This window comes from Toxotes jaculatrix, chromosome 14 (genome assembly GCF_017976425.1).
Source record: "Toxotes jaculatrix isolate fToxJac2 chromosome 14, fToxJac2.pri, whole genome shotgun sequence".
Classification (NCBI taxonomy): Eukaryota; Metazoa; Chordata; class Actinopteri; family Toxotidae; genus Toxotes; species Toxotes jaculatrix.
The window spans coordinates 20,776,524-20,790,766 of NC_054407.1; the positions used below are offsets into that span (position 1 = coordinate 20,776,524).

Genomic DNA, 14,243 nt, shown 5'->3' on the forward strand with positions numbered 1-14,243 from the left:
CATCACCTCACAGGCAGCATAAAGCTCAACTGCTGAGTGTTGAAATGAAAGTTCCTGTTTTTACCATAGTAATTACACAAAAGTCTGGTGCAAAAACAATGGTGTGGCAGAATGCCTTAGTTATCTAGCAGCACTGTCAACTGACTTATTGGGCAACAACTGCAAAAAAAAGGAAGAAAAAAGTATTTGACACTGCCTTGTTATTGTTGGGAGCACTTTTTCCAGAATCGTGAGTAGATTTAGAAGTGACTTTATTCTAGGAATCTCTACTGATTTTTTTTCTGTAATCACAAAAAAAAAATCTTATAGAAAAATATATCCTGCTAGTGAAATGTAATCTGCAAATTGTTTCCTTGTGTTCACTCAGCATTCACTGCTTGTACTGCAGTGAATACCAAGTAGCAAGACATCTATATCATGTGACAGTTACACATTTTTACATATTGTATAGTTTAATGTGAATCAACATGGGAACTTTTACGTCTGATACTTTATTTTGCTGATGATAATTTTGACCTTTTACTTAAGTAGGATTTTTACAATGGTGATGTTTGTATTTAAGTAATCATTTGTACATTTTACAGTCAGGGCTGCCTGGCAGACATTAATCAGGGAAGAGTAGGTACAAAATACGCTGCTCGGACGCTCCCTCGCTTTGCGCATGCGTATTCAAACAAACCCATTACCATGTCAGACCACAGAAATGAAACTGTACTTGTGAAAACTACCCGATGAAGTGGTGAACGAGCAGGTAAAGACACACACGCTTTTCAAGATGGATAAAACTCTCTAAAATACTTACCGGCGCTGCCCGCGGCAGTCGGCTTCCTGCTCTCAAATAAACTTTCTGAGTTAGAGACAAGGAGCCTGGCTAGCTAACGGATAGCCGCTCAGCTAACGTTGCCGTCAGTTGGCAGCTTGCTGTCTGTGTGGGAGCCACCTGACAACCGCTCACATGATTTCAACTACTGCGACCAGCTCATGGTGACAACAGGAAAGAGATATACATATATAAATATAAATGTAAATATATATATATATATGTATATAAAATGTGTTTGTGTTTTAGGTGTCGCTTGGATCACTGGAGTGTAGCCGAGGGGCTTGTTAAGCCACAACAACAACAACAACAACAACATGTTTGGTAAAAAGAAAAGAGCACCACAGCCCAAAGGCCAGGGAGCTGCTGCAGCCAAGCAGGTAAAAACAACTCGGATAAATAATGTTAGATAAAAACAGCGGCAGTAGAAGCGCTAATATCCTTAATTATAAGAGCCACTACACCAATGTAAGAAATACTCCATTACAAGTAAAAGTCTTACTTAAGTAAAATCGCAGAAGTACTAACAGCAAAACGTGCTCAGAGTATTTATTTATGCATTGTTTATTTACCAGTGACGATACATAATACATTTATTGTGCCAGATATAGCTAAAGGCTAATTTTCATCTGTAGTCCGTGGGCAGAGGCTGCCAATAAAAGATAAAAGTCAGACATGGTGAATTAAAACCTTACACACTGAAAAAGAAACACGATAAAATACAAAAGGAAAATCTGAGAGCAATGGAAAAACAACCTGCAAACAAACCACTGAGAAACTGTGCTAGTTTATAAATAGGGAGTATGCAATCAATGATCTCAGCACCTTCCAACCGGACACTTAATACTAATGCTGTCCACATAATCAGTGTCTCTTAGCTGAAGGACTGCAGATCTGAGTGCCCTTTAGCAATGTTTAAATTGTGCTTACTGGTTTCAGATGGGTCTGTTTGTAGACCTGGACCCTGAGGAGATGATGATGGGTATGGAGGAGAATCTGGATGATCCGGACCTGGAGGCTGAACTTGCTGCTATCACTGGAAATAAAGCTGCTCCCAGACAGAGAGCCAAGCAGAAGGGGAAGAGTGAGTGCATCGTTATGATTTACAGTCCCCCTTAAAACAGTTAGTGTTATTTGCCACGATTGACTTCAGCCAGTACTACTATAACTGGATATGTATGTGTATTACTGTGTGTTTGTGTTGTAGCCCCTTTGCCCATGGAAGATATTGCAAAAATGGCTGATGAGTGTATGAGAGATGTGGATGAGGATGAAGAAGATGATAACGTGGAAGACGATGAAGATCTGTTGGTTAGTGTTTGTGTATATTCATCTCTGCTCCCGTCGGCCATTTACCAGATGCCTGTTTTTAATACACGAGAATGACAGCCAAATGTTTCACACACAGTAGAGTGAGAATGTCATGTCTAATTTGGTGTTTGAATTTGCTACTTGGTTCATTTAAGGATGCAGCACCAGTGATTACAGTAATCCCCAGACAGATCCTATTGTTAGCAGTGTCAGTGATTCTGTGGTAGAGGAAATGAAATGTGGAAAATCTTGGAGATGATTGCTAATATTTGACTTTGGGCCTCACACATGCACAAGCCCTTTTTGGAGGACCAATAAAAAGAAAGGTTTATTTATGCAGCATCTTCCAACAGCACCTTCCAAGACATGAAGCCAAAAAGCATTAGAACAGCATTGTTAAGAAACACACACACGCACACTTAAGTAAAATCATATAGAAGATTTAAAGTAAACTAAAACTGAATAAAGATTAAACAGGACAATAACACAATACAGTGCAATTACATCAAGTTGTCACAAATATGGCGTTCCTACAAAAATATGGGCTAATTTATGAATTCATTTATCTTCTTGTTAACCAAGTTAAATAGCTGGAGGAGAACCGGGATTTATTCACTGCAAAGCTGAGCTGAACAGATGCAGGTGATGTGATAATAGCTACAGTAACCATCAGAAATCCAACTTCCTTTACTGAAAGGAAGAAAAAAAACTTTAACCTAAACTAGGAGTCATGTCTGCGTACTATAATGCTGGAGGCAGTACTGATCAAATACCACAGTAACTATGACAGCAATCTGTGCCAACAAGTTTCCCAGGTCACACACGATGTTGTTTAATTAGGCTATAAATTGCTTGATAAATTGTTGATTTCTTGATTTGTTGGTCTTAATTTCATTTGCATATTTTGGTTTACAGAACTTTCTTTGTTTCATTTGTCAAACAACTGCACTTTTTTTTTTTTTTAACCAAACAGTGTAATGGAAAGCATGTGTCACCCTCTATTCTCTGAAATCCGGCCTTATGTACAGGCAAGCAAAATTGGCTGTTGATCAGTTGCTGTATTTTTCCTCATCAGGCAGAGCTACAGGAAGTGGTGGGTGAGGGGGAAGCTGAGGATGCTGCAACTGTTTCCCCCACATTTTCTGCCGCTGTCGAATCTACTCAGGCTGAAGCACCAGAGTCCTCTCAGCCGCAGGTACAATACATGCTGCTCTCTGTCAGACTTCACACTGACAACATCAGTTACCAAAATACACCGCTTTATATCTTAAACCCTGCCAATTTGTTTTTTAGTATCACTACTTCCAAACAATAATTGTTTACCTGATTATGTCACTGGTAGAATAGATATAATAGATTGGTAGATATCAACAACTATTGCTGGTAAGTCTGTGGATTCCTGTAAACACATTGCCTGATACTTATCCCACCTGTGTTTAAGTCTTCTTAAAAAAGCTCTGAATTCTTTGTGTGATTGGTATTTTAACCCGCTGATTAAAGATGAGATATAGATGCAGAAATTGCAGATCAGAACATTTATCATTTGTCTCAGACAAATTCTTTCCGTTCTCAGCCCACAGTTTTGCGTGCTGAGTAATTTCGTGACGCCACATTGGTGTACCAGATGTTTTCAGATTATACTGACAGCACCTGCCTCTTGTTTTGGTGCTAAGCAGCAGGAAGTAAAGGTATCCTCCGCAGTCCCCGGCAGCCTCCAGCACACCCTGGAGGAGAGGGTATCCATGTATAAGACCGCCTTACAGAACGCCAAGACTGCAGGGGAGACCTCCAAAGCCAGGAGATTCGATCGCGGATTGAAGGTGGGTGCGCGATGAAAAGATATATGCTCAAGGTGTAAAATTACAGCAGCGATTTCGCAATAAGTTGTTGTCTGTTGTTGTTGTAGAAGGTGTCGCATTTACTTTTGAAATACTCGAGAATGTGATCTGAAGATGACACAGACGCTTCGTTGACTCAAGACAGTGCACACCACTATCATTAACATCAGCATGACAACTTGATGTAATTTGTCATTACCTTAAAGGACAAAGCCGGTGATGTCCAATATTTTTCTCACTGTCGACAAAACCCAAAACCAATAGTGTGTTAGTCCATCTCTCTGTATTTTATGACTCCTGGTGAACAAAGTTTGATTTAAAAGGAAAAAAAACGATTTCAATCATTTCTGTAGTTTTGAGCAAATGTTACTCAGAAAGGCGGAAAATACATCTTGAAAAGCAGTTTTCACGCTGAAAACAGCTGCTAAAGATTGTATGTAAATGATGTGAGCAGCACTAAACCTGTCCAAAGCTACGGATTTGTAAAAAACACGAGAGACAACCTGTCTTTTCGTATCCATTCTTCCGATCACACTGCTAAGTCTTCATGCTGTTTGTCAAAATCAATTCTCAAATTAATTTTGCTTCATATAAATTATGACGAATTATGATGTTATGATGCTTTGTTACCGATTAAGTACGTCTTCCCTCTGTTTTCAGTCACACTGACTTTTACCGTTGCTCTCTGCAGACTTTGGAGACAATGTTAGCTGCTGTGAAAAAGGGGAGACCTGTGAACGAGGCAGAAATCCCTCCTCCTGTTGCCACTGGAGCCCCGAGCGCCGCTCCTCAGCCCGCTGTCCCTGCACGACCTGCTCCCCCAGTACCTTCACGTCCTGAATCCACTCCCTCAGATCAGCAGGAGGAGTCAGAGGCTACTACACCACCGCCTCCTGTACCAGAGATCGCCACACCCACTAGCGAAGAGGAGCAGTCGTCCTCCACCACATCGCCCCATCTGAGCAGCGCCCCTTCTCTAGAGGAGCAGACAGAGGAACCTGCTGGTCAGTTTGCTTTTGATTACACAGTAAAATCAGTGATAACAGAGCTTATTAGAGAAAGTGAACTTTGGATAGACAATTAAAAGCAGAAAACACATTTCCCATGCAAATGACCAGCCCTAAGAACTACTCCTTTCTCCCAGTGAGCCAGTCAAAGCAAAGCACAGCACAGACTTAGACAGCCTCAGTCATCTGTCCACTCTAATGCCTCAGATACCAGGTGCTATAGGTTAGAAACTACAAAGACAGTTTGAACATGGACAAAGGATGTGCCACAGGGATATGTAACAGTGTTTTTCAGTCCCTTACAGCATAATATTTAGAGCTGAAGTGATCAGTCGATTGATCAGTCACTCGATCAAGAGAAATTGATAATCAGTAAATAGATAATTAATGTAATTTGCAGATTTTCTTACCCATCTTCTGGTTGGACTGTTGGTCAGACAGAAAGTAGCTCCTGAGTATGCGATGAATGTGGCCTTTCACTGCGGTAATTGTTGTGTGTTTCTGTCCCGTGGATCCACAGCGAACGAGGCAACCAAGACGATGCTCTTGGAGAGGCAGAAGGAATACAAGATGGCTGCACTGAGAGCCAAGAAGCAGGGAGACGTGGAGCAAGCTAAACTTTACTTCAAGACCAGCAAGGTGAGTTACACAACTACAGACCTCAGTCATTGGTTAAAAAACGAGGACAGTGGACAATTCAGTTTCCTCAGAAAAGTCAATAGAAGCAGTGCTATAGCCGGTAACTCAAGATCCATCCATTTTCTGTTGCTTCTATGAATTCATGCTGATTTTAATGATATCATTAGAAATTGCTGAATTGTTGCTGTCATTAGGAAGTGATATAACAAGGAATAGTTACCATACTGGATTTTCATCATACGTTCATACCTTGGCCAGGATTCTTGTGAAATATGTATATTTGGTATTAAAAAGGGCTTTTTGAGTTGGTGAACCAACTCTGCTATAAATTTCCATGTCTTGTTCCTGTTCAGAATTGTGGTCTAAATAAAAACTAAATAAAAATAAAACCAAACCAGATGAGAAGTCGTAAATTTGCAGAAACGTTTGCTTTTTAACACCAAACGTTTAAATGTTAACACAAAAATCACACATCACCATCATTTGTTGAGTCTGTTGTCTGAGCCTGTTGCTGCACATTCTGTCTGGAGGATTTCTCTCTCAAGTATGTGAAACATGTCAACAATTTGGACTCTGACAAAGACCATCATTCTGTTTGACACTGTTGGAATTTGTTTTTTTTTTGGGGCAGAGGTTCGATGCAGTGATCGAGGCTTTGGAGAAAGGACAAGCAGTGGACCTGAGTGGCCTTCCTCCGCCTCCAGGACAGGGTGAGGAACCCTGGTATAACGTGCCTTTATTTTAGTAGCAGGCTTGAAAGCAAATTTCATTTATATAGTGCTTTTAAAAACAGAATTTACATGGTGATTAACAGGAAGAATAAAAGGGAAAGGGGGAGCTATAAGTGACAGAAAGGAACAAGGAGAAAAATAACAAAACAGAAAAACTCTAGAAAAAGCCAAAGAAAACAAATTGGTTTTTCAGTACTTTTTAAAAGATTTGGCTTCTGTTAGACTATGACTAGTAGTAAAGTAAAAGAAGAAAAAACACAGAAAGAGGCAAATATAAATTGTGCAGATGCAAAACAGCAAAGCTGAAATAACAACACAGGTAACATGATGGGAACAGTCAGAAGAATAACTCTTTAAAATGTTTAGTTTTTAACACAAAAACCTGTTGAACTTGAATTCTGGAATATAGACGTGGAAACCAGTATCTTCATTAACAAACATAAGTAACTAACAAGGCACAGTACTGAAAACAGAAACCCGCAGTGTTTGTTTCTGTACGTTACAGTTCATGTCATGTTTTTGTGTCGTAGCTTCAGGAGGAAGCTCTGCTCCAGTGAAGGAACTTTCCTCTGGTCACAACACACAGGTCACCCAACCGGTTGCAGCAGCTGCAGGTAGTTAGAATACCAACATTCAGCACATGTACCAGCTTGTGTGGTTGCGCGGGCATCAGTTTCGTTTTGACCAATCATCCAGCTCCGTTTCAAGTTCCCCCCTCATGTATTTATATCAGCTCATGTCATCTTCAGGGTTAATATGAGAGATGACTTCAAAGGGAAGGAAACGCACAGCATGGTTATATATGAGCGTCTGAGTGTCTACAGACGCTGTAACAAACAATGCATTCATGGTACATGAAGAATGTCCAGAAGACATATTGAGACACTGTTAGAGATCGTTAACATTGTCGTCTCACTCTCTCTGCCCCTGCAGCCCCATCAGCCCCTGCGGCTCCCAAAGACGTGCTGGAGGCCCTCGAGCAGAGACGAGCCAAGTACGCGGAGGCGTCTGCTCAGGCTAAAGCCGGCGGAGACGACCGCAAGGCCCGAATGCACGACCGCATTGCCAAGGTACGCTGAGGCTAGACTCTCCTGCTGAGCTCAAATTTAGAGAGCTCAAATAAAACATTGTGGACAGATTTGTTTGTCTCTTAGCTGGTGCAGGTGTCATAAAGAGAACAAAGCTGGCACTGTTCTCAGTGTTGTTTTCTTTTCTTAGGGCTGTTCAGTTTATAAAACGTTTGACAAGGGGAAAAGAAGTTTGAAGTTAACAGTATAACAGCGAGTAACATTTTGTCATGAATTACATGAGTTAAAGGATCAGTATATACAGTACGTTCAAAACATCTTTCCTCCCACAGACGATGGATGGTGATGTCAGGATAGTGGTTGTAAATACTGTAGCCTTACCTCTGTTGTTCTAAATCAATTAACGTCCCTCCTCCTGCAGCAATACCAGAGCGCCATCCGAGCTCACAAAGCAGGGAAAGCGGTCGACTTTGATGAGCTGCCAGTTCCCCCCGGTGAGATTCCTCTGTGATTCGTGTTTTTGAGTTTGACCGTGATTTGTAGCTCTGTGAGATTGGATTTGCATTGTGTTTCCGGTTCTGTTGTCCTGGGTTGTTACTTATTGTGTATCACACGCACCGTCAGTCTCTGTACCAGTGCTAGAAAACATGTTTTTGTTTTTTTTTCCACTTAACCAAAACAATAAAACTAGAGCTCAGTGTTTAAGAGCTCGGATGTCAGTTAGCATTATGTGTTTATTTCACAGGCTTTCCTCCAATCCCGGGGCAGAAGGCGACAGGAGCTGAGCAGGGACTCGTTGCTGCTCTGGAGGCAGCCGATAAGCTTGCCTCTGCTGATGCTGCTGAAGTACCAGATGAAGAAGAAGATGAGGAGAAAGAAGAGGAGGTGGCTGTTAGCATCACTCGATCATTTTTGTTAGGCTTTCGTGGACAAATTGCTGATACGTTGTCTTGCGTCTGTTGTGTAGTCGAAGCTTGCTGTTCCTGAAGAGCCAAAAAAGCCCACGTTAGACGTCTCCACCGCAAGTCAGGGACGGAAAAGGACTCCTTCAGCTTCACCTGACAGATCAGCTGCGAGTGAAGGACTCTCGCAAACAGGTAAGAAAATAATCCATCAGATCCTGTCCAGAAAGTCCAGAAAGTCCCAGCGTGTCCTCCAGAACACGCAGTTCAGCCTCTTGTGAAACTGGAAAAAAAGAAATTCATTTTCTGTGACATTAGAGGATGTTAAAGTGATTCTGAACAACTTTGGTTTTCTAGCTGCACATATTGACTTTAAGTGAGGACTAATCTACATCAGCTGTCAGTGTTGGTGTCTTTAACTGTGTAAACAGAGTAAAACATCTGATATGATATCATCCATGTGTAGCGTCTCTGTAGAGATGAACCTGTTGCCCACTCAAAACTACATCCAGTTCTTCAGAGGCAATCTACCTTTAATTTTCTGTCTTTCTTTCTTTCTCCTCCAGCGGTTCAGCAGCTGGAGTTCCTGGAGGGTCGGAAAAAGCAGTACATGAAGGCGGCGCTGCAGGCGAAGCAGAAGAACGACATGGAGCAGGCCAAGATTTTCCTCCGCACCGCTAAGGGTCTCGACCCCATGATCGAGGCCGCACGCAGCGGGAAAACTGTGGACATCCGCAAGGTGAGCAGAGAGCAACTTTCAGTCTTTACATGTAGTTAGTTTTCAGAATATGCAGAGTATCGCTGTTCAGATCATTTTCTTATTCATGTACCTGCTCCTCTAAATATGAACATGGAGTCCCACTGTAGCTGACCCTGTCTGTGCCATGGTCTGTGCTGCACCTGTAGGTGCCGTCGCCCCCTGGTGACGAAGACGAGGACTTCATCCTGGTTCATCACAGCGACGTTCAGGTCTCAGAGAAAGCCGAGCAGGTTTACGCACAACTGGCCAAGATCCTGAAAGACCAGTACGAGGTAAACCCTCAGGATTAGGACTGAAAGAAGCTCATTAAGTTCAGAAGCTTTCAGTGAAAGATTCTAGAAAATAAAAAAGTTGATTACAAAGTGTGAAGTATAGGAAACATCCTATACTGATATCAAGTCTGAAACAGGTGTAAATTAATACCTGTGCTGTATTTTGTGTTTTTTTTAAATTTTGAAATGCTTTACTATACAAGTAAACATCGCGTATGCTCTGCCAGCACCACGGCAGTTTCCATTAGAAGAATTTCCTTTACCCTGAAGTAACTCAACATTTTTAGCTCTCTGGTATATTTAGAAGTTTCAGATCCACAAAAAGCTTTTTTTTTTTTTCTTTTCTGTTCCCAGTCTGGTTTCTCTGCTGTTTGTTGAGATTTCTTCTGGCTCTCCCCCTTTTAGAAATGTATGACTCACTCCAAGCAATTCACACACCTGGGGAACGTCTCTGAAACTACAAAGTAAGACTCCTGTGTCACTCACGGCAGTTTTCATTCAGCTTAGGTTTACATACAGACTCAGTTATGACACTGGGTTATTTTATGAGCCGTTTCTAATATTATCTAATCTAAATATCTAACATTTCAGCTCTTCCTGATTAGTTACGTCTAAATCCTATAACAGCGTGACATTATAAAGCAAAGAGCACGTTGACTTCACTGACACCTTCTGTGTTTGTGCACTTGTATTGTCCAGATTTGAGAAGATGGCGGAGAGCTGTAAGAAGAGTCTGGAGATCCTGAAGCTGGCTCAGTCGAGGGGTCTGCCTCCTCCTAAACATCACTTTGAGGAGAGATCGTTTCACACAGTCAGGTGAGCTCGTTCAGGAAATCTGACATTTAGTTTATTCTGTTGAAGGTTAAAAACAGATGTTTTGTTTAAAAAAAAAAAAAAATTCCTGTTTCTCCTTTGCCTCCCTTTCAGGATATTTCCAGAGCTGAGCAGTACTGACATGGTTGTTATTATCGTAAAAGGGATGAATCTTCCTGCACCGAGTGGTAAAAAGAACAGTTTGTTTTCAGTTTACCATCAAAAATGTCTTAAAAAGTTGCTGCGACCTTCAGCTTTATGCTTGTTGACTCTTACAGTTAAAAGCACGCACAGTTTGATGTTTTGTGATGAACTTTTCTTTCTTCCCTCAGGAATTCAAACAAACGATCTGGATGCCTACATCAAGTTTGACTTCCCCTACCCCAGCACGGTAAGAAAGTTCAGACTACGACTTGTTTTCTCTTCACAGCTGCCACGGGCTGCTGACACCATATACACCCATGACAATTTGTTTTTTTTGTTTCATCTCCACCAGGAGCAGCCTCAGAAACTCAAAACATCTGTCATCAAGAACACTAACTCCCCAGGTGAGACGTGAAAATCGCTGTAGGATTAAACCTGTTCCTTGAAACAGTGACTTCAGGTGGATTTATGGCATTTTCTGCCCAAGGTATTTGGTTTGCTGAATAAACGTTAGCTGCGTCTCTTCATCCGTCATCTCTTTCAACCAGAATACAACCAGACCTTCAAGCTGTCAATCAACCGTAACCACCGCGGCTTCAGGAGGGTGGTGACGTCTAAAGGCCTCAAACTGGAGCTGCTGCACAAAGGGTGAGTCACAGACAGAGCCGAGCTGCTCCCTCACTCTGCAGGACAGCATCCTCCCTGAGGTCCAGACAGACAGTATCAATTCAACCAACAAAACCTTTCAGAACAGACACGGCTCAGTACGTCATTAGCATGTGACAAGAATGTCACGTTGATAAAACAAATATTTTAGCTAAAAATTTACATCTGTGGTTTTGGTACCAAAAAACTTGATTTTCAAAAAATTCTCAAAGGTTCAAGATCTCATAAAATTTTACTTCAAGAGCTATAAAACATGAAAAATCACCTGTTTTGGTGATTTGGACCCATGATGTCCAAGGATGTCCAGTCATGTCAGAGCAAAGTGTCATCACGTTGAGACTGTGACAGTGACGTAGTTGTCGTGCGTCGTCTCTCAGAGGTTTCCTGCGGAGCGACAAGCCGATTGGGACGGCCCTCGTGAAGCTGGACAAACTGGAGTCACAGAGTGAAATCAGGGAAATCGTGGAGGTGAGTGGCATTTAGATGGAAAAAGACTAAAACAGACAAGGAGAAGACACCAGAAAATAAGTGGTTAGCTTAGATTTGTGTTAAAGTTTTCCTGTAGCAGCTGTTTACCTGTATAAACATCGGCGTTGTGCTTCTGCCGTCAGGTGATGGATGGTCGTAAGGCCACAGGAGGTCGTGTTGAAGTGAAGGTCCGACTGCGGGAGCCTCTGAGCGGTCAGGACATGCAGACGAGCACCGAGCGCTGGCTGGTGATCGACCAGTCTCAGGTAGCACTGAATACACTGCTGATGTTTCTGCAGCTTTAATGTGTCAAATGACAGATCTGAGATTATGGAAAACTTCTTATGTTGTTTTTTTCTTTTTTTCCCCAAGGTTCTTGTTTAGATGCTCCTGCAAGATTAAAGATAACTCACAAGATACAGGTAATTATTTATTTAAGCTAAACACTGATGTCATATGTCTTTAAGTGAATATTATTTTACTTTAAACTCTTTAAATGAGTGGTGTCAAGCTTCCCAAAATGTCAATGTTTGAATGTATTTTATGATTTTCTACTTGACCTGACTGATAATGTTTTGTCTTCCAGATTAAAGGCACTCAATCAAAAACACTCGGAGGAGGTTGAAGGAGGAGGGCGTTTGGGATCTGACGGGGACGGTCTGTGGTTCAGATTGGACTCAGATCTACACGGGTCTTTTTTTGTTTTTGACATTTTAAAACGTTTGCACATGTGCAAGGCACAAGAGCTCCCTTTCACGCAGCAGTCCACCAGGAGGAGACATGGAGCCGGTTTACGGTAGGTCAGCTGGCCTCTGGCTCAGTGACATGAACCCTCTGTCTCCCCATCAGTCTGTGGAGCTGCTGCTGTGGGGCTGTGATGCATCAGGAGGACTTCAGGGCGACAAGGTGACGGCCCAGAAAGTTTTCCTCTTGCATCAGTGCGTCTCCCGGAGGACAGCACTGTGTCCTGTGCTAATGTTAAAGGGGCTCAGCATTGAGCTAACCTGATACTGCTGCCTGACACGACTTTAGTTAATATATCAAAGAATGTTCCTCATATTATACAGCTCTGGTATCTAGAACTACACCTATGCACTAATACCAAAGTAATCACAGTTGCTGTAAAATCCTGCATATTTGAAATCGCCTTTAGCTGCCAAACCCGCTAGAGTGGATGACACGAGAGGTTAATACATGTGACGGGGAGTAAATTGGTGGGATATTTTTTTTTTTTTTTAATTTAATTATTTTTTCACACAATTCTTCTGCTTCTCAGTGAGACGCTTTACGGGAGTAAGCCAAGAAATGATGATGATTTATACACAAGGTACGATTTTATGATCATTTGAAAGACCACACTCCCTTTTTGGCACCTTTCACTTTGATAAGTCCATAAACTGTGGTCACTGAACTGGACACTCATTTATGGGTGGCTTTAGGTGTGTTACACTTGCATTTGTCTTGTCTTGTTTACACTCAGTAGCACAAGTCTGAGCAGTTTGTGAGAAATAAAAGTTTAAGAATTTAAGTCTAGAAAACTATTAATTTAATCTTGAAATAGGTATTCATTATTATGGTTATTTTCATCATCGATTAATGAGCTGGAAGTGATTGTTTAATTATCAGTAAGTAGTTGCCAAATAATTTTCTGACGATCAACTAATCAACTGATCGATAATCGTTGTCAGAACTCAGTTAGCTTAGCTTAGCATAAAGACTGGAAGCTCTCTCCAAAGTTCACCTCTGAGTCTTACTGTTTGACGCGTTGTGTCTCATTTGTTTAATTTATACACAAGCAGACGTGTTATGTTGGTGTAGTATTTTAAACTGTATTAGCCAGGCTAGCTGTTTCTCTCTGCTTCCCAACTTTATGCTGAGCTGAGCTAAGCTAAGCTAAGCTAATCGTCGTCTGCCTCCAGCTCCTTGCACAGACATGGTGTCAATCTTCACGTTAAACTCAAAGCAAGAATTTCCCAAAATGTCAAACTAAAAGTGTGGAAACTATAATTTAAATCTATGCATCGGTGCTTTAAAGAGCCAGTTCACCCAAATTACAAAAAGAAATGTAATAAATTGTTTACAACTCACTGTAATGAAGTTAAATCAGACATATTTATCAATATCTAAACCAGATCCAAAATGTTACCAGCTCCTGGAGCTCATCCTTAATTTTAGCCTCGTTCAGCCACTTGTTTTGTTTTACAACCCACAATAACTTGCTCAGCATCAAAAAAAAAAAAAAAAAAAAAAATCAATTAATATCGACATTTTTTTTTTAAAGTAATCTCAGTGAACTGACCCTTTAAAGTTCCAGCTACAGCATCATAACAAATGCTGACAAAAGAAGCCATAACAAAATTACTGAGCCAACGACATGAGTCTCATTTCCAACAGGTTTACCTCAACACGGTCTGCAACATGGTTTAGTTGCCAAACGTTACTGTGGTCGCAACATTTCTCGTTCTCTTCTTTGTTGACAGTTGTTTTTCTGTGCAGTACTTAATATAACTGACAAGTGGCATCAAGTTTACTAGAAACATTGTCCTAAATAATTAAAACAGCTCTGTTGTGATGTTTCGATCACCTACGTGTTTACAAAGACATGAATGATGTCACGTTGTTTAGATTTCCAGAAATTCTCCAAAATAATCTCTGAATCTGAAACAGAAATTAGAACTTATTTTGTTTTTAATTGTGGACTGAATTCTTCTATCCTGCTTAAAAATATACCATTAAAAAACCCTTGTTTTAAGTTTGCACTGTGAAATATTTTCTTAGCATTTGTTGCTTTCTTTGTGTAAAAAAACAAAAAAATCGGTTGACCCTAAACAGAAGGAAAAACAA

At 41.1% G+C, this 14,243-nt stretch overlaps 1 protein-coding gene across 5 annotated transcripts; it reads left to right on the top strand.

Moving 5' to 3' along the window:
• Window positions 1–210: 210 nt before the first annotated feature.
• Window positions 211–13,967, top strand: cc2d1b (coiled-coil and C2 domain containing 1B). Of its 5 annotated transcripts, none has more exons than XM_041056278.1 (26): window positions 211–229; window positions 1,070–1,200; window positions 1,760–1,904; window positions 2,028–2,131; window positions 3,207–3,326; window positions 3,805–3,951; window positions 4,661–4,973; window positions 5,497–5,615; window positions 6,247–6,325; window positions 6,877–6,960; window positions 7,280–7,416; window positions 7,796–7,868; window positions 8,120–8,259; window positions 8,342–8,471; window positions 8,843–9,015; window positions 9,183–9,308; window positions 9,714–9,772; window positions 10,008–10,124; window positions 10,236–10,309; window positions 10,454–10,512; window positions 10,618–10,669; window positions 10,814–10,913; window positions 11,309–11,399; window positions 11,543–11,665; window positions 11,772–11,821; window positions 11,986–13,967. In XM_041056278.1, exons 2-25 carry the CDS (start codon window positions 1,138–1,140, stop codon window positions 11,781–11,783), a joined length of 2,640 nt encoding a protein of 879 aa, XP_040912212.1. In that variant the 5' UTR covers window positions 211–229; window positions 1,070–1,137; the 3' UTR covers window positions 11,784–11,821; window positions 11,986–13,967. The 5 variants fall into 5 exon arrangements, with proteins under 5 accessions (XP_040912212.1, XP_040912210.1, XP_040912213.1 ...); XM_041056276.1 differs by lacking the exon at window positions 211–229 and adding an exon at window positions 669–751; XM_041056279.1 differs by lacking the exon at window positions 211–229 and adding an exon at window positions 669–751 and having other exon boundaries at window positions 3,808–3,951.
• Window positions 13,968–14,243: the final 276 nt, after the last annotated feature.

Excerpts from the sequence above, each read along its gene's own strand:
- cc2d1b (XM_041056278.1), top strand. The coding sequence starts at position 1,138 with ATGTTTGGTAAAAAGAAAAGAGCACCACAGCCCAAAGGCCAGGGAGCT. Across the intron at positions 6,326-6,876 it reads TCCTCCGCCTCCAGGACAGG|CTTCAGGAGGAAGCTCTGCT; the intron begins GTGAGGAACCCT and ends TTTGTGTCGTAG. Across the intron at positions 10,125-10,235 it reads AGATCGTTTCACACAGTCAG|GATATTTCCAGAGCTGAGCA; the intron begins GTGAGCTCGTTC and ends CCTCCCTTTCAG.